Source organism: Chelon labrosus (genome assembly GCF_963514085.1).
Source record: "Chelon labrosus genome assembly, chromosome: 17".
In the NCBI taxonomy this organism is placed as follows: Eukaryota; Metazoa; Chordata; class Actinopteri; order Mugiliformes; family Mugilidae; genus Chelon; species Chelon labrosus.
Window position 1 is genome coordinate 10,045,904 of NC_140350.1, and position 19,339 is coordinate 10,065,242.

Sequence of the window (19,339 nt, forward strand, 5' to 3'; positions counted from 1 at the left end):
CTTGTTCCGTTCTTCCATTTATTTCCTCCATTAAATTTAATCCAACCGTCCTTGTCACCTCTGTGTGTCCCTTCCTGCTGACACATCTTTGTCTCTCCCAACCAGGCCGGGCCAGTCTGCACGGCAAGTCCTCCCTGCGGATAGAGAATGTACGTTCAGACGACCAGGGCTGGTATGAGTGCAAGGTGCTGATGCTGGAACAGCAGTATGACACCTTCCACAACGGCAGCTGGGTGCATCTAACCGTCAACGGTAAGGAGGATCATGCATTATTCAGGCTGCTCAGTATCAAGCCTGTAAAAGAGCGACTTAGCACTCACTGATTGACACTGATAACTACATGAGACCCATGCTGACTGACATTATTACACTGTTATGTTGACTTTTGGGGAAAAATATACAGAATCGGGATATTGAAAGGGTTGATCTCTTATTGTCACTCATCTCACAATAAGTTGTGTTGCTCAACCAGTAGTAGACACAAAGGAGAACAAAAAGAAATGCAAAAATGACTAGAAGAAGACACGCAAGATCCAATAGAAATAGTAGCTCTTACTATATTCTACTGTGCCCCAAATGATGTCACAGCTCAGGCATTTGGTTAATCCTGGATTGATGATGTACCAATATCATCCAATCAAACTGGACGCATTCAAATAACCAGATCTGAACAGGGCCAAAAGAGACAGAGCACAACTATAAAGAGCCTCAAATTACTACAAAATGATATGAATCAACCACAAAGAGAAGCAAACTACTACACTAAATTACTACAGTGAGACAAAACTAGACAAAGACCACTAAGAGACCTAAATCAACCACAAAACACAAAATCTGTGAAACAACCCAATCCAACAAAGGCACAAATTATTTCAAGTGAGATAAAAATGATGCTTTCTTTAATGAATTCTAAAGTGTTGCTCAGCCTATTAGTGCTGCTCTACTTTGTAACAGCCAGAACCTAATGTGCCACCTTCCGTAGTATTGGTGTATGAAAGATGTGTGTGTGCCGATATGAAAGATGGTTGGGTTGCCGTATGGATTCATTAAGCTCCGGCAAAGAGCAGTGTCCAAAAAGCCAGAAAGGGACGCACAGACACAGGACTGGCGACCATGTCGCAGGACGTTGGTCACATCAGCTCCTCTTTGTGTGGGAGGATTGTCCAGTCTTCAACACTTCTATACAATGACAGTTAATCTCAACCACAGGATTAAATGTCATTCAAGCTATATTAGCAATTTAAGGTTCTATTCTTAACTAAATGTTTTTGAATCAAGACCTTTAGGATTTAGATCAAGAAGCTCATGAAAAATAAGTAAGACTTGGCAGGCTTTAGATGTTACATGCGTATATTAACATTTAAGCACATACAGGTGTTGAATCTTTATCTTTATCCTTGTCTGTGTTTCTGCACTGTCCATATAAGGACTAAAATATACCTAAAATAGAAAACCAACGGAAAAGTTGTAGCAGAGACATGGGACTACAGACCAACCAAACCTTTTTCACTTAGACAGGAAATGAAGGGGGAAGGGAGGAGATAAATTGGACAAAAAAAATCTCTCAAACATAGAGAAGAACAGACAGAGGAGTAACTAAGGATAACTAAGGATAAATCTAGTTTTTGCAAAATATATGTTTAAAAGGAAATTTAAACAACTATTTCTAAGAAAATAAAGAAGAACTCTAACCAAAATCTGCTGGATACATCTAAACTGTATTGGGAGAAAGCTAACAGTAAAATCCTAGGAGTCTTTCCTATGCATTGGATGAGGATCTTATGGACTGACTTGGTTTCCCATGATGGACTTTCCCTTCCCTTCAGCCAAGTTATCTTGGCTTCTCACACTCCTGCCTCCTTGCGCACCCCTCTCGCACAGGTACTGAGTTAAGCAGGCTAACTTTATTAATTAAGAATCCCCTAAGTTAGAAATTGACAGGTTGACAAAGCAATTTACTCTCCTGTCTGGTGCCCAAATATAATTTTGATTAAGCCTACGCTACGACATCACTGAGTTTAGAATGATTAAGCACTTCTTATAAAGTTAAATTATTCAAGGTACCATTCAGCAACCACAGATTTAGACAAAAGCATCCTCATTTTCTACTCAGTAACTGTTGACAGACAACATGGTGGCTGTGGCGCATTATTGACAGAATCCATGGCATTTACAGCTCCTTCCGTAAATGCCATGTCACGGATAGTTTTTCTAAAAAATAACAGCAGACAATGATCTGAGTGTAACAAGTAACCCTCACAAATATAAACACTCACAGGGAACTCCTGCACACAATATTCTAGCCCTCACTTCGTGGCTCTAGCATTAATCAAGTCACTTAATCAGACAACATACGATGGCGCTTGTTGCTGTGGTAACAGACACACCAGATACAGTCCTGCAGTCCTGTACACACCCCCGAATTCAGCCCCCCCCCCCCCCCCCCCGGTCATGGCACATTACCTCAGTTTCATCAGTGTTGCTCTCGTTCTGTTTGACTTCGCCTTGCCTTTCCTTTCCCTCTCCCAGAAGTGTTTAGAGGCCTCAGGCTTTCTCGCCCTGCCTCTTTCTGTCTGTCATGTGTCCACTGCCCTTTAGTGTCCTGCTCCTGAATCAGACGTGTGCCACAGCACTTTGATCAGATGTTGTAGTCAGACTGTCATTGGTTGTGGTTGTTGTATAGAGCTGAGCAGTTCTCTAAATGCCAAGGCCATCTTTGGACAGTGGTGTGCCAGAAATGTTTTCTTTTAGCAATCGAACAATAATCCAAAATGCCATTTCTACTTCCGTCATTGCAGGGAGTGGCAGTAACGACAGATGATTACTTATTTTAACAATAGCACAATAGTTTGTAATATTTTTGTATTATTTATGAAAATAGGAGTAGTTGGTTTAGTCTCGGTTTCTAACATAGTAACAATGTGCAGGACAATGGTGTCCAACAATGCACTATGGTCTACTCAAGTAAGGTCAACCTTTATTCCTGTGATTAACAGGTGGGAAGTTGTGCAGGATCAGTTGTAAGGAAGAACATGAAGAAAATGGAAATACAAGCTTTCCATTCCCTTCCCTCCCCTCACCTCGGTTGTTAGGGTGATTTTACACTTGCTGACTTCTTGCTATTTATGGCAGACACAGAGAAAAAGAGTGGTATGTAGGTGAGAGGAAAGCTCTGTGTCTTTATTAAATGGTACAGCTACCTGCTTTGCCATCAGCACTGTGCTTGTGGTATGTGGGGTATGTGCTTGTGTCTCCATTCATTCTCCTGTCCTGGACCTGCAGAGACAAAACCCCAATGTCAAAATGTCAAAGACGTAACAAACTTCACCCAGTTTGTGACTTGCAACACCAGAGTATAAGGCTTTGGACGTGCTGTATGGCATTGTTAAGCTTTGTCACCACAAACTCTGTGGCAAGAATGGCCATGTTCAGACTCTCCTCCCCTCAGAAAATCTGGTTATTGTGTCTTACACAACTCACTCCTACAAACAAGCCGGTTATTAGGAGACAGTTCATCACCACCAAGATTGTCCAGCAGTGGTAGAATAGCCTGATGTAGTGTCACAGTATGACTGACAGTGTGTAATATAGTACATCGGGTTCTGTTAGGAGAGTGTTGTTCCCACCAAGCCCAGAATACATCATGTTCTTTGAACTGGTGGAGATGGAACTAGATGGTACAGAGAGAGAGAGAGCTCCCAGTACCCCCAACCTCCACACACAGACAGATTGATGTGTTTTATTCCTTATTCCACAAATTCTATCTACATTATTCCTATTGTATCTTATATTGTGCACTAGCTTCATGGATAAGTTTATGGAAATGCCTCCCCTAACAGCTGATTTATAGCAACAGTCCAGTTCTGAAACATGGTCCCACTACAAGGCTGCATGTGGATATGTTCACATCTTAATCACTGGGTCCTCCTGCTGCTTTTTGTGCAACAAAAAGTAGTGAGGTAGTTCTGAATTAAATGCACTCTCTGCTGAATAAGCTGTGAAGGTGTAGCCAGCGTGGGTGGAGGTCAGTATGAGAACAAACTTATACCAGCCAAAGTGAAAGCCTGCTTAGTTCAAAAATAGTAGCATAGAACATGGTATGTATTGTTGAATTACCCAGTGTACCTTGTTAGTTAGAAACACAGAGAGACTCATCTCACTGCTGATCACCACTGATGGCCATTCACCATTCGTCCTAACTCCGTAGTGTTTCAATACCCAGTGTATTTAAACACAGATGTATTTACCAGGTAGTTAACATAAACTGCAGTAGGTAGCGTGAGTAGTGGGCTTACGACGGCATTCCATAAAGTTAATGAAAGTATTCATGTGATGGCTCTTTCTTTCTCAAGTGATCACAGGATTATTATACATGATCAGAGTTTACTTGTGTGAATTTCAATTTAAAATTAGTCGGGGGACCCAAAAAGGAGAATTTTCGATTTAATCACAGATGAAGAAATAGGGATGCGATAATAGAACATATGCTCAGTTTCAGTTACAGCCCAAAAAATAGTTTTACATTGATAGGTGCTAACATTAAACATAATTTGAAAGTTATTCCAAAACGATTTCATGTATTGATATTGCTCCAGACAATCTAATTTATCACAACTAATTGTACATTGTGCACTGAGGATAGATACTAATGCTATTATCTAAGTCACAAAAACTTTGATCAGGTCAATAGTACAGTCCTGGCATGGTGTGGTAACACTCTACCAGCCGTGACTCATTAACTTTGTTACATTACAAAATGTCCTCTCATCACCAAGGAATCAACATCACGTGGTCATATATACCTAACTAGGTGTGTCACCACCACATTTTCAAATGAGGCTAATATTTTTAGAAATTGCACAGACAGAATTGTTCTGCTTCATAATCATGCTGAATGAAGCACTGCCTCTATTTATAGTTTTGCATTTGCAATCCACTTCTCCCCATCATTGTCAAACATCAGTGGTTTTCAGTGATTACACCGAGCACTTAATCTGTCAAACTTGTCGGCACTGACGATGTAAAGGCTGCATATAGATTTCTGCAGAGACACATATAGATCGGACCTCCTGCTTTTCTTCTACAAACTGATATCTCTGCTTCGTTCCTGCAAACTTCTGTTGTTACCCGGCCTCTTCCAGGCGTCATGAGAGCGGAGAACATGATGAACAGTGTGGTGGCAAAAAACATTAAATCCTGTTTTTGGTGACATAAAGTTTGTGTTGACATTGCTTTAAGCTTGTGTGGTCCAGATTAATGACAATCTTGTTTGCTATTATTCTATGTCTGCTTCCAAACAACAGTCAATTCATCCTCTCACTGTTAGTTGTTGCACATGTTCCTTTCCTGGTGTTGTGATCTGAGTGCTGGCCGGGCTCAGATGGAGCCCTGTCTGTCCAGGGCGTAATCATCATCATCTTCTTAAGTGCTGCTCTGAGTCCAGATCAGACGTCGGATCCCATCCTCACTGCCGAGTTTGGGGTGGCAAAAAGCATTAAATCTATGTTGAGAGAATCACAAGAATCTGGTCATTTATTAAGCAGCATGCACGATTTAAACAGACTGACTGACAAAGGTTTTCTTGTGGGCAGAAGATATTTGTCAAGACAGATAAAGGAACTCACTCAAGAAAACTGCACTAAGTAAGTAGGGATTCCCACCTTTATTGAGGTTGAGGGTACAGAAGGTCTTACGTCTTCCCAGTGGAAATCTACCGACATCTAAGCATGATGAGTGGAGACTTACTGAAATAATTTTCTAATATGAACAAACAGCAGGACAGCAAACAACAATTTTAGGTCATTGTGAAAGGAACATCAGACCAGGTATTGCTTGGAATAAATGAAGGAGGTTTTACCCACTAAGCAGTTTAGAAAGTCAATAGATGGGTAGATCAATGGATGAGAAAGACTGCAAGACTAGGTAGGCAGAATCCCAGTTTCTGCCTTCCTTGGACATCTCATTTTGTTTTCTTCTAGGAAGCCCTTAAGGTTAGGGTTAGATTATATACACTCCTGCTGTTTGCCTGCTCTCTCTTACTGTGCAGACCAATCCAACATAAGGTGATATCAAAGACAGGTTCATATCTCCTAGGGTTAGTCTTCGTTGGCTACCCCTAAAAATAGCTTCACCATATCCTTCTGCTGGCCATCCCTGTATTCTGCAGCAGAACTATGCAGTGCCTGCACGTGGCACACCAGCCCAGTTCTGTCTCTTAACTCACTCATGTCATATTTGCACATATGAATATGAATTATCTGTGAGCAATGGCAAGGGTGGTACCAGTAACTGTCTGGTTTCCATTTCCAGTCTGAGTAATATTGGCTAATAATGTTTGAGTGGGCTTTGATTTCCTGCTGGTAAACAGTCTGTGTGGAGAAAAGAATAAATAATGTCCTGTCACACCCTGTCAGCCAGTAAGCTAACATATTATGTTTACTAAGCAAGTGTAAACTCTAGTCATAGATGTCATCTCTGAACTCCAACTTCACTCTTATGTGTCAAGTTGCTGGTCGGACTGTTAAATGCACATCCTCGATATCTGTTACTTGTTTTTCAGATATTTACTGGACAGAACCAGTAAATACCACCCTTATTTTTATTTTTATTTTATTTTATTTTTAGGTATGTATGCGTGTAGTATATATGTGTATATGTATATGGGTGTGTATATGTATGTATATATAGATACATAGACATATATATATCTTATATTTTTACATTTCATATTTGTACATTTTATGTTTAAGTTGCTGCACTGTAGGAACTTTGAGGAAAGAAATTTCAATCCTGTTATGTGTTGCACATGTCAGAATTGACAATAAAGCTGACTTTGACTTTGACTTTGACTTTGAGAAGCACTCAAATACTGGCCATTGCCCCCAGAGGCTAAGTCATGTGATATTAGCCAATGGTTTCCCAGATTACCACCTACTCTTTTGAGACTTTCGGCACTTTTAAGCATACACGCAAACACCTTTCCTCAGGTTGGTGTTCTGGAAGATGAAATACCAGAGATGCTTTGAGTGCCAGATTATGCTACTACTGTAACAGAAAGTTTGTGTGCAACTTAGTCGGCTCAGTTGGATTTAAGGGGCATGTGCGTGATCGAATATCAGCACTATATTTGTCCCAAACTGTTCTGCATATGACGTTTAGTCACAGCATTTAGTTACACACTATAACCCAGCCGCTCAAAATTCTGTTGCACCAACACCTCCAATCGCTTTGTCCACTGACAATTTATGCAGTGTTGACAAAAAGAAAGGGATGTTGCTTTGTGCTGTCCTGAAGTTAAAATAACTGAAAGCTTTCATTTAAAAATAAATGATAAATATGTTAATTGATTGTTTCTTTAGTTCTCTCTGCTGCACCAAAAAAAGGTGAATTAATCTTAATCCAAGGTACTGTATATACTAAAACCATAATTTTGTGTCACACCCATAGAGGACACCCAACCAACATGACTGTCCCTCCACAGTGAAACTCTGTTAACACACGCATTTTGCTGCTTGTCACATATAGTATATGCCCCTGATCGTGTCAATGGTTTTGTGACATTGTGATGTTTTGTTTTTTTTCCTCATGTCATTGCCTGCAGACTTTTTATGAAAGAGTGAAGTTAAGAACAACTGTTGATCACTATCCTGCAAATAGTATAGTAGTATCCTCACATACATGACAGATTAACCATCTAATGTGCTTGGAAACCATGATCCATCACACAGTTTGAACTATTCTGTTGTGACTGAAAAAACTCAAGCGTCAATATCAGACATTTCAGAGTGAGCTACAACAACCAATTACATTACTCCAGCTGTCACAATATCACAGTTTGTTTTTCTTATTTGTCTTGGAATTTAATCAACAAATGCCAATGCTTTGTGAAAGATCAGCTATTGAGAGTTGAAGTTAAATCTTTAAATGCATTAAACAAGTGCTCTAAAAATAGTACTTGTTCTCAAAATGCTAAAATGTTTTCCTCTCAGAAGAGTTTAATTAATTTAAAAAACTAATGGTCTTCTGTGGCAAATGATATTTAATAATCTGAAGTGTATGCACACTATTTAATGCAAAATATCACAACCAGAACAAAAGACAATTTATCATAACAGAAGTACCAGAAAATGTCCATTGTCTTTATTTTTTATATTTATAAGATTTAGATCATGTAAAATAAGCAGTATTACTCATTACTCATTTAAATACAACATTTTTTGACTGACACAGGGTTGAAACGCACAGTATTCTGCCAAATCTGCTTCATTCTCACTTAAGCGAAAACTTTAAGAAGATTTACATATAGAATGGCCAGCTTTTGTCCTCAAAAAGTGGTGTCTTGGTTTGAACAGAGCTCATAAAAACATCATATAGCTCAGGCTGTCCCAGGTGTGGATATAGATGTGTTCGTAAGAGTGAGGTGATTCCAATCGTGTGACGACCCCAAGGGTCTGAGTGTAGCCGAGACATCTGTTAGCAGTTGCACGGTTTTGCACTGCGGCGTGGTAAAATGCGAGGCATGGAATTAGCACTATGGCCTGGCTGATGGCTGCAGATGGAATGACATGTTAGGAATTGAGAGGCTACAGGATTACACATGTAAGCAGATCAGCTTCAGTCCTAAGGTGATTAGATTGAGAATATCAAAATAGGAATTATGGACCAAACAAAATCTGTACTGAATCATTGACAGTGATGTCAATGTGTGTGTGTGAGTGTTTAGAATGGCATTGGCTAAGGTTAAATGGGGGCAGGGCCATTGGAAAACACAGCTTAAGTATGGTATGGTAGGAAGAGGTACCAGTTGTGTCGTAGGATCATCCGCTCATAATCTATGTAGCCTCTGGGCTAAAGAGGATTTTGAAAATGATTTTAGCAAATTCCAGCATTCCTGGTATATCAATGTGTAATTCTTCAACAACAAAAAAAATCCCACTTGTTGGAAGTGTCATACCCTGAAAGGCAGTGTTTTGTTCCCTGGGAAAGTCAAAGCGATGAGCGGTATAACAACTCACGTCCCTGAAAAAGGACAAGAGCAAGTTGTTGTTTTTTTATATAAAGAAAAAACATTTTCCTTCTGCAGGAAATGTCAAACCTGCCTGACTGTGCGACAGAGGCTGTTTAGAACTGCCAAGCAGAAGGCTGGCTACTCATCAGAAAGTTGGAGGGCGCCCGCTTCACCCCATAAAGTGAAATCATATCAAACTGACGGGACACAGCATGTGGGGTGATAGAAAACTCCTCACACAAATGTAACCAATGTTTGGACCGGCCCTGATAGTATGCCACCCTGGGCGGAGAGGTTTAGGAGAGGTCTTGGTGGTTCCATTTCTCGGTTATTAAGGCCACTGTGCTCCTGGTAACACTCACAGCTTTAAAGATGGTTTATGCCTTCCAGAGAATTCCTTGGACTTCATGACATTCAGTGTTACTTTGGGGACCACAATGGGTTATGGGTTACTGAGTGTAAATCTGTAGTTAAAAGTATACTGCAGAATAAAGTGTGCCAGAGGTGAAGGGACCTGAATACTGTATAAATACACAAAGCAGCAGTGTTATAATGCCATCCCTGTTTATTCCTCAGCTTTTTTCCATTCTGACTAGTACTATTTACCAAAAAAAATTTGTCTCCTAATATAACTGATGTTGATTTTCAAAACAAACAAGTTTTACTTCTTAACTGTACAGAGTTCCATAGAAAGTGAATTGATTTCAGTTAAAGTTACAGTGCCAGCTATTTTAGTGAGAGTTGTCAGTGTCAGATAAATGCTTAAAACAAGTTCACATGGGATGTAACCAAGACCAGCCCTTGCTCTATCTGTGTTTTTTGTTCTTTTGAAAGACTGATATGTTTCTCTCCCATCTTCTCCTCTGACTCCACAGCCCCACCCACGTTCACAGATACACCACCTCAGTACGTAGAGGCCAAGGAGGGCGGGAGCATCACCTTGACATGCACAGCCTTCGGCAACCCCAAACCCTCTGTCAGCTGGCTGCGGGAAGGCAGCCTCATGGTCAGCAGTGCCAAGTATAAGGTACAAAATACTTGCAGATTTACACATCCAACACATAAAAACCAGCCAACCAGCCACATTTGCACCCAGCTGGTGAATCCTCCCTTTTGCTGTGTTTTTGGTCTCTACAAGCCTTTGAGTTATATATCTGACCCTTCAGTTATTATCTGGCCCACTTTCAAAGCTTTCTTTCTGATACCAAGTGTCTTTATCCTGGTTATGGTCAGGGTTTTGAGGTGTTCCCTTTTTATTTTTGTGCATGTGACCATCATATGGTGAATTTAGATACTCAGATTGGCCCGTATCCTGTTTTTGAGAAACCTAAATATTCTTCTTTGTGCCCTGTGAAAGACTGCTGTGGCATATATATATATATCGTAATCAGGTGTCTCAGTGCTGCTGATGCCTGCACAGGCGCTGCTTCAGTCAAGCAATTGAAGCAATGATGAAAAAAGGGACTTGAGGTGACAAAAGAGGTTTTATTCATTTGATAATTTAGTTGTGAGATAGGATCGAAAGCTCTTTATACATGCATTCATGAAAGAACTAAGCAAGCCTGCCTGATTGCACAGTCCAGATCTTTGTCAGACTTGTCATTTTTGACAAAGGCTCAGAGATTTTTCTTGCTGTCAGACTACCCATAACTTCACCTCCTTGTAGAATGAAAGTATTCACACATAACACTAAAAATTATTGTCATAAAAAAACAACGAACACAGAACATTCTTCAAGAAGACAATTCTCCTCTGGTATTATTTTTCCACTTTTACAATCTCTATATACTGATCTGCCATTTTAATCTTTGTGGGATTTAGTGTGTATGTGTGTTACAGCACAGCGACTTATCTTTACTTCTTTTAAACCCGACACACGCACGACAGAGCCTAGTTTTAGCCTTAAGTTGTGTTTAATGAGAAAAGAAGCATTTTATTAGTAGTGTTTGCTGTTCAGTATCTACCATTGAGTGCTGCATGTAGGAATGGAAGCGACTCCCCCGCATTAGATCAATTATTTAAATGACTTAGCCCTCAGCTTTGTTCATAAGAGAGTAACATATCTATCTATCTGTCCCTGTTTCAGGCAGCAGCAGTTCCAGAAGTCACTAGTTACTGCACTGGGTTCTTCTATAGATTGATGAGCAACTTTAACACATCTAACATAAACATTTGCTTGATGGCTTAACTAAAACAATTTTGTTCACGTATGGTATCACGACTCTATTCTCACTTATTTGCATAAATAGATAAAATAAAGATTCATTTGGGAGGTAAACACTGCCTGCATTTCAAAAAGAAAAATTGTCATGAGGCATGAAGTGAAATTGCCAGGTCCTGAGGGAACACCCAATATGAGAAGAAGAAATACTTTGTAAGTGGTTTCTCCTTAACAGAGTCATGATTAGGTTTAAGAAAAGAAAGCAGACAATGAGGAGCCTCATGTCAAATCCAGGGCATTTTGATATAGGCAGCCTATCAGCTGTACCGTACCGTTCTGGAGAAGAGGAAGCTGATCCTCAAGGCAAGGCCTGTGAGGTTCCTCCAAAGGTTGACTGGACCTTGAGCATGTGAGGGAGCTCAAAATAGAGACGCCGCTCCTTTGCTCAAAAGGGGCCAGCTGAGGAGTTTCGGGCATCTCGTAAAGGTGCCTCCCGAGCACCTTTCTATGGAGGTTTAACTGGATATGGCGAGGTGGGGAAAGATCCTGACAGTCCACTTCAAAAGTACATTTTAAAAAGTTGTATGTTTCTGTGTTCAGGTGTCTGATGGGAGTTTGACGGTGCTATCCATTACTCGAGAGGATCGGGGGGCCTACACGTGTCGAGCCTTCAGCCCCCAGGGAGAGGCCATTCACACCACACGGCTGCTAGTACAAGGTGTGTACGTTATGGCTGCATGATGAGAAATGTGGCTTGGTGCCTAATGTTTTCTAATTGACGCCGTTTCTGAATACAATCAACTAGGCTACATATAGCATATTAAAAGCACATTTATAGATAGTTGGCTACGTAACAGTAGATCCCCCAGCACAGCTATAGTACAACCATTCTAACATTTGCCGTTATTAGCGCCACACAACAACAATCAGTTCAGATTAATGGTAATGTTATTAACTTTGCTTGGTTGTCCATCCAATAGTTTCCGAGCCATTTCACTCCAAAATGAGCCTGTAGGCTTACTCCTTTAGGGACCATGAATAACTTTATAAATCGGTAATCCTTCTTACAGTTGTTGAGCTATTTTCAATCTGGACCTCAGTTGAGGACCAACAAACAGACATACATTGCCAACCCTTGATCCACGCTGGTAGCACGGCTTATAAAGTTGTGAAAGTTAGTCCTAATGTGTTCAGGTTAAATCTGTCTTCTCTCTGCTGGTGTAAAATAATCACAATTCATTTTATGTCTGCTGCCTATTCTCTCAAGGGTGCTATCACATCTATGTGAACAGAACAGGCTGAGTGGAAATTGATGTACAATACAAGAGTATGTTTGGGAGTGGAATTAGAAAAACAATGTTGAAATTAGTTTGCAGACCACTACCACTACATTTTACATTAGGAACAGTTAAGACAAGATGTAGCTTAATATTTGTAGTCATACATTTGAACAATTTATAATTTAAATACTCAGTGTGAGTTTGCCCTCAGGTCTAAATGAAATTTCAACTTCTGTAACTGAAGTAATCTTTCAGTATCAGTCCACACTCCACCACAAAATCATTAAGCAAATTAATCACTTCTTGTCTATGATGTGCTGCATCATGCACACTTCCGTCCTCAAACTCACAAGTATATATTTTGTTTCACAGAATTTGAAAGTGAACACAGTATAAATATGGTTTGTTGCAACAACCTCGCCAAGAGGAGAAATGAAAAGGCAGCAAACATTCCAGGTCATGTAATTTAAAGATCGCTGCCCCAGATGAACACAGCTGAGTGGTCATGACCTGACCTCATCTGGACTGAGGGAATTGGGGCCCAATCTCTGGCTCAAGCGACACATTTTCAGACTTTTTGCCAGATTAATTCTTATTATTCTTTTGGAAAGTCAACAGAGTATCAAAGACATGCTCACTTCATAAGAAATGACAGATGATGTGTTCATAAAATACATTAGACATCAGAAAAAGAACTAAGCCAGACTATCTTATGAGACAGAAAACACACAGACAAACAAAGGAGTGGGTGGCAGTGTCGGTTAGTTGGTGAGGTACTTTGGTCCAGACAGAACTATCTCAAACATGATGGATTGACATGGATTGACATTCATGCCCCCCAGATAGGTCTTGGTAAAATGTTGCAACAGCTGTTGGATATACTGCCATGAAACATGGCGCAGGCACTTATGTAACCTTCAAGAAAAATGGCTTTTTAATTTAGTCCAATAGTCTAATACCAAGGGTTTTAAATATACCATGTAGTGCAAATTGATTTTGATCCACCCTGGCTGGCTGGATTGTTTACTTGAGCTTTAATAAGTTTGTGCCAGCGGGACCTCTACAACAATTATGTATAAGTGTCTGTAAATTTTCAAATCAGAATAATAATTTTCCCTGACCACATTCCTGGCTTCCTTTAAATCACTGCTTCATTAAATACTTATTTTGTCATTTAGACACTGCACTTTCATTCATCACAGAACAAACAGTGAATGTGTCGCATACAGTATTTCCTTTTGACTAAGGACAAAGCCAGGGCTGAGCCAGAGTGGTTGTTTGACCCGTCCTGTATAATTTACGGGAGGGACGGATTAATAGAGGCCCTCCTGGAAAGCCACTGAGCGGCAGATCAGCTAAGAGACTACGGTGCCAACAAATCTCCAGCACTCAGCTAGTTCCAAATAGGGCGGGTTGGCACTCACTCACACACACACACACACTCCAACATCAACAGCTCTGTCATCCAGCACAGGCCTAGTCCCGGTCGTCCTGCTAAGGGACTGGCAGATGGAAATGCTGTGCCTGTTAAAGGATCAGGCTGAAGGCTACGGATCAGAACTAACATATGGGACTAACGGTTTATAGTTGCAACACTGCCGCAACTCGGTTGTGTGTATTTGTGTATGTGTGTGCTGATCACATTCTTTAAAGTACACTATATTACCAAAAGTATTCGCTCACCCATTCAAATGATCAGAATCAGGTGTTCTAATCACTTGGCCTGGCCCCAGGTGTATAAATTCAAGCACTCAGGCATGCAGACTGTGAAACAAGACATTTGTGAAAGAATGGGCCGCTCTCAGGAGCTCAGTGAATTCCAGCGTGGAACTGTCATAGGATGCCACTTGTGCAACAAATCCAGTCGTGAAATTTCCTCGCTCCTAAATATTCCACAGTCAACTGTCAGCTCTATTATAACAAAATGGAAGCGTTTGGGAAAAACAGCAACTCAGCCACGAAGTGGTAGGCCACGTAAAGTGACGGAGAGGGGTCAGCGGATGCTGAAGCGCATAGTGCAAAGAGGTCGCCGACTTTCTGCACAGTCAATTGCTACAGAGCTACAAACTTCATGTGACCTTCAGATTAGCCCAAGTACAGTACGCAGAGAGCTTCATGGAATGGGTTTCCATGGCCGAGCAGCTGCAGCCAAGCCACACATCACCAAGTGCAATGCAAGGCGTCGGATGCAATGGTGTAAAGCACGCCGCCACTGGCCTCTAGAGCAGTGGAGACGCGTTCTCTGGAATGATGAATCACGCTTTACCATCTGGCAATCTGATGGACGAGTCTGGGTTTGGAGGTTGCCAGGAGAACGGTACATTTCAGATTGCATTGTGCCAACTGTGAAATTTGGTGGAGGAGGAATTATGGTATGGGGTTGTTTTTCAGGAGCTGGGCTTGGCCCCTTAGTTCCAGTGAAAGGAACATTGAATGCTTCAGGATACCAAAACATTTTGGACAATTCCATGCTCCCAACCTTGTGGGAACAGTTTGGAGCGGGCCCCTTCCTCTTCCAACATGACTGTGCACCAGTGCACAAAGCAAGGTCCATAAAGACGTGGATGACAGAGTCTGGTGTGGATGAACTTGACTGGCCTGCACAGAGTCCTGACCTGAACCCGATAGAACACCTTTGGGATGAATTAGAGCGGAGACTGAGAGCCAGGCCTTCTCGACCAACATCAGTGTGTGACCTCACCAATGCGCTTTTGGAAGAATGGTCAAAAATTCCTATAAACACTCTCCTCAACCTTGTGGACAGTCTTCCCAGAAGAGTTGAAGCTGTAATAGCTGCAAAAGGTGGACCGACATCATATTGAATTCTATGAGTTAGGAATGGGATGGCACTTCAGTTCATAGAATGAGTAAAGGCAGGTGAGCGAATACTTTTGGTAATATAGTGTATGTCCTTGGGTGAACCAACGTTATGAGCAAATTAGAAATTCAAGGATAGCTGTGTGTGTGTGTGTGTGTGTGTGTGTGTAAATCATCATGGGAAAGTGTTTCAAAAGTTATTAATAACCAGACGGTGACTTGGTGGCAGTGCAGTACACATGTACAGTATTTAAATTTGACAGCTGCGGTAATCTTGAGATATTTGTTGCAAGGGTTTTCAGGTGACAGGGGTGCTAAAGAGAAGCGCTAAGTTGCTGACAAGGTACTGCTCTGTTTCACCGTTCTGGCAGCCATCCTAATTGGAAGATGCAGTGCTGTTTGTGCCCTTTGCTGGAAAATTGTGCATGACGATTTATTCACAGGCCCCAAAAGAACTGTACTTGCTTCACATTATGGTGATGGATGTGTCACTAAATGTATTTATACAATGCAAATTGTTGGACTTTTAAACGGCTATAGAACCATTGGCCTGAAATTTCTTACTGTGGCTTTTTATGTTAAACGTTATAGTAGAATAGAATTGATTTTGATTTTATTAAGTATTAATAAACTATGAGGTCCAGTCACAATAATCCATTGATTAAAATTAAACCTGTTGTACTTAAAGTTAGAATATTTTATTATAACCCCGACCCTTGTCTCAAGGATTAACAGGTTCGATTTTGGTAATCACATGATGAGTTCACTGTGATCTCACAAAACACATTTTTGGCACAGAGACTAACAAGGAGAAGGGAAACAGAGAAACCATATTGAAAAACCAGATCTCGCTGTTTATACGTTAAATTTAAAAACCCAAATAACGGTTAAAGCCGAATCCCAACTCAACTAATCCCATCTCAACTCAAACGCAAAACTGAGCTTAACAACAGACCCCAACACAGGCAGCTCAATTGCTGCTGGTGCTAGTTGGGCTTTCATTTTACATTTTTTGCTCAAGAGTGAAGAGAAAAGACGCAAGAAATGTGCAGAAACATTGAGTACATAACACCCAAACCACTGTTTGTCCTTTCAGTTGTGGTGTCACCCTATAGTCAGTGCGCTGGCCATCACACCATCTGTTCATCTCTTCTGCTTGATCCCGATTCCAACATCGTGCACCAGCAGCCTTTGACACACAAGCCGCTGGCTGTGACTGTACAACCTTGTCAGTAAAAGCAGAGGGTTGTGATCAATAAACACAGTTACGAGAGAAAACCTGCAGCCAGCTCGTACAACAAAATGTTGCAAGGGCAGTAGCATGGACGATATTTCCAGTTGTTGATTTTTGCACTTCATTGAGTAGCAACACACAGTGGCATGCGTCTTGCAACAGTGCAACTGCAGCTCAGTAAGCATTGAACAGTTGGGAGACGTCAGTAGCAGCCAGGAGAAGAGCAATGCAGATGACGCACATTTAAGAAATTAGTTTACACTTGTCTGTCCACGCAGATGGATTGGAGAGCTGCACAGCTGAATAAGATGAGCGAAAAACATTTTAACTTACACTTACTGGTGTACATATCACAGTGTTCCTACCACTGTTTGGCTCACACACATTAGTAGCTTCCCGTCAGGATGCTGTCAATGGTGTGAAAGTTCTTTAGCACCTGAGAGGGAAGTTTAAAGTCCTTTAAGAGTCTATGGGGGTCGAGACGCAGTCCTGTCACACACCACGTTGTTGATGTGACAGGACCATGGCAGCATGATGTGTACACCTAGTACTTACTGACATAATTTCTCCAGATTTTCAATCAGCCATAGGTGCACAGTGAGTTGCTGGAAAAGGTTCACAGTTGTCTCCGTCTAAATACACTGGGGAACATCCTTCCATTGCACCCAACAGTGTTACATCACCTACTGCATAATCATCCATCACTGTCACATTTACTTTACTCTCCTCACTTGTAAGTAGTGTTTGCTCTAGGAAGATGGCTTTTGAATGTCGAACGTGCTTAAGAAAGGTCAGAGCCGCCTCTACTTTCTCAGGAGACTACAGTCCTTCAGTGTCAAAACCGTGCTTCAGATGATCACTCGGTGGTGACCAGCGCCATCATCTACGCTGTGGTGTGCTGGGGCAGCTGTGTCAAGGCAGACGATGACAAAAGACTCAACAGACTTATCAAAAAAAAAAAAAAAAAAAAAAAAAAAAACCTTCACGCTTCACTGGAGTCTGACCGGAGCATTTTCAGCAGTAGACCGAGCCTTACCAGGACCACCACAGAATGACACAGGAGGTCTTTTCTACCAAAGGTCGTTACTCCTACATAGGTATAACTCCTCCAACTCCAGTGAGGATGAGAACAAGACACATTGACTCCAAACATAACGTGTAATGTTTTATCTTCCTCAATACCATATTCAGTATGTTTTCAACATCTTGTGCAATATCACTCTGCAATATTGCTGTAATTTGTTCATAAGTAGTGCAATACCAGGTGCAGTACTCTTCACTGTTGCTAAAACTATATCCATCAGCCACTGGTTCTTGTGTTTTACGGCTTGGAAAAACTTTCTTTCTTACTTTTTATAAAAGTTATTTCTACTTTGTTGGCATCCTCTGGCATAAGACGTTTCTTCTATATTAATAAAATTCTATCTTATCTTATTCTATTCAATAAAACAGCACATTGACGTTGACTCTCAGACTGCCACGCAACTGAAACACGGCAATTACTTGAGCAACATTAGCAACATTATTTACCAACTACTGTGTTCTATTCCTGCACCATGGCACATGCTAACTGGAGTCGAACGCTTACAAAGAACCAACAGCATATTAGACAGAGGTGGTTATAATGGTAGACTTAATCAGTGTATAACAGTGGTTAAATAAAAATTTGAATCATGAATCCAGACCTACTCACGGACAGGTGGCCAGTTAATGCAGTTGCTTCGGTTCCTCTTATTTTTCAATTGAGGACTTGGATACATTTGATTGGGCGACTGGATTTTTAAACACTTTTCCTGTGACAAAAAAATTATAATATTTTGTCTTGACTTAGACCCATTCAGGTCTCACACAATTGCTCAGTGTTTCTGAGCCCTATTTATGCAGTATAACCTATTTTGGGAGCTATTTCCACATACTCTCACACACTGAAGTGTTGAGTGGTCCTCCAAACACCCAGTGCGTGATAGCTAGCTGAAAGCAAAAGAAGGGCTTTCAGACCAAAGTCAGTATGATAACACATATGGTCATGGTCATAGGGAGGAAATGATTGCAAATCACTGTATAAAAATATCAATGCGGGCAAGGAAGATGATCCATCTGGCACAGGAAGCATCACTCAGTAAATTCTCATAATCCTGTACTGAGTGCAAAATAAGTATGTGATATGGCTCCGAGGTTTGCACTGACATTAAAAAAAAAATTAGTTGGTGTGTGTGTGTGTATAGACACTATGCGGTGATAAATCCCCCACATGACCCTCACCAAGTGTCTTAACTGGATGTTACGTGATCAATATTTGTTCTGCGGATGCTGTGGAGGCAGATTTTCATTACAAAATTACAAAATGGCAGTCTGGGTGGAATATTACCTGCCTCGTGTGATAAATTGAATCAGACTGAACTCTGGCAGGATAATTCAAGCGGACAGTTTGAGAGAGAAAACTTGTAGAATGCTTTAGCCCAGCAGCCAAGTTGCTACCGCTAGATAAAGCTTACAAGCTTGACCACGCTTTAACAAATATTGTACCTCAGTTCCAGTGGATTGTCCTTCCCCCGTCAAACTGACATGTTCCATTAATTCGTGATGCCTCCACTTTGTCATTTCTGAGATGAGCTATATGCTTAATGTAATGTTTTACCATTTAATGGAGGACCTTGTTCATTGATCAGTGAATTTGCCTTCTAGACATTTTTTTTTTTTTATCTCCTGTCTCAGTTGTTAAAATGGAACCTAAACTTTTAGTGACACTTCTTATTAAATTCACAGTACACAATGTGTTCAACACAGTGGAGTTCATATCCAGAGAAACTTTATTTTTTTAAATTCATCCCAACTGTAAT

At 40.9% G+C, this 19,339-nt stretch overlaps 1 protein-coding gene across 1 annotated transcript in view; it reads left to right on the forward strand.

Annotated features, from left to right (window-relative positions):
• Nucleotides 1-19,339, forward strand: part of igsf9bb (immunoglobulin superfamily, member 9Bb) — a gene marked incomplete at its 3' end in the record, with an annotated part of 102,844 nt that overhangs the window by 41,906 nt on the left and 41,599 nt on the right. The window contains exons 3-5 of the mRNA XM_084565162.1: nt 106-252; nt 9,883-10,034; nt 11,769-11,886. Of these exons, the coding sequence (XP_084421288.1) occupies nt 106-252; nt 9,883-10,034; nt 11,769-11,886 (417 nt within the window). The remainder of the gene's footprint in view (nt 1-105; nt 253-9,882; nt 10,035-11,768; nt 11,887-19,339) is intronic.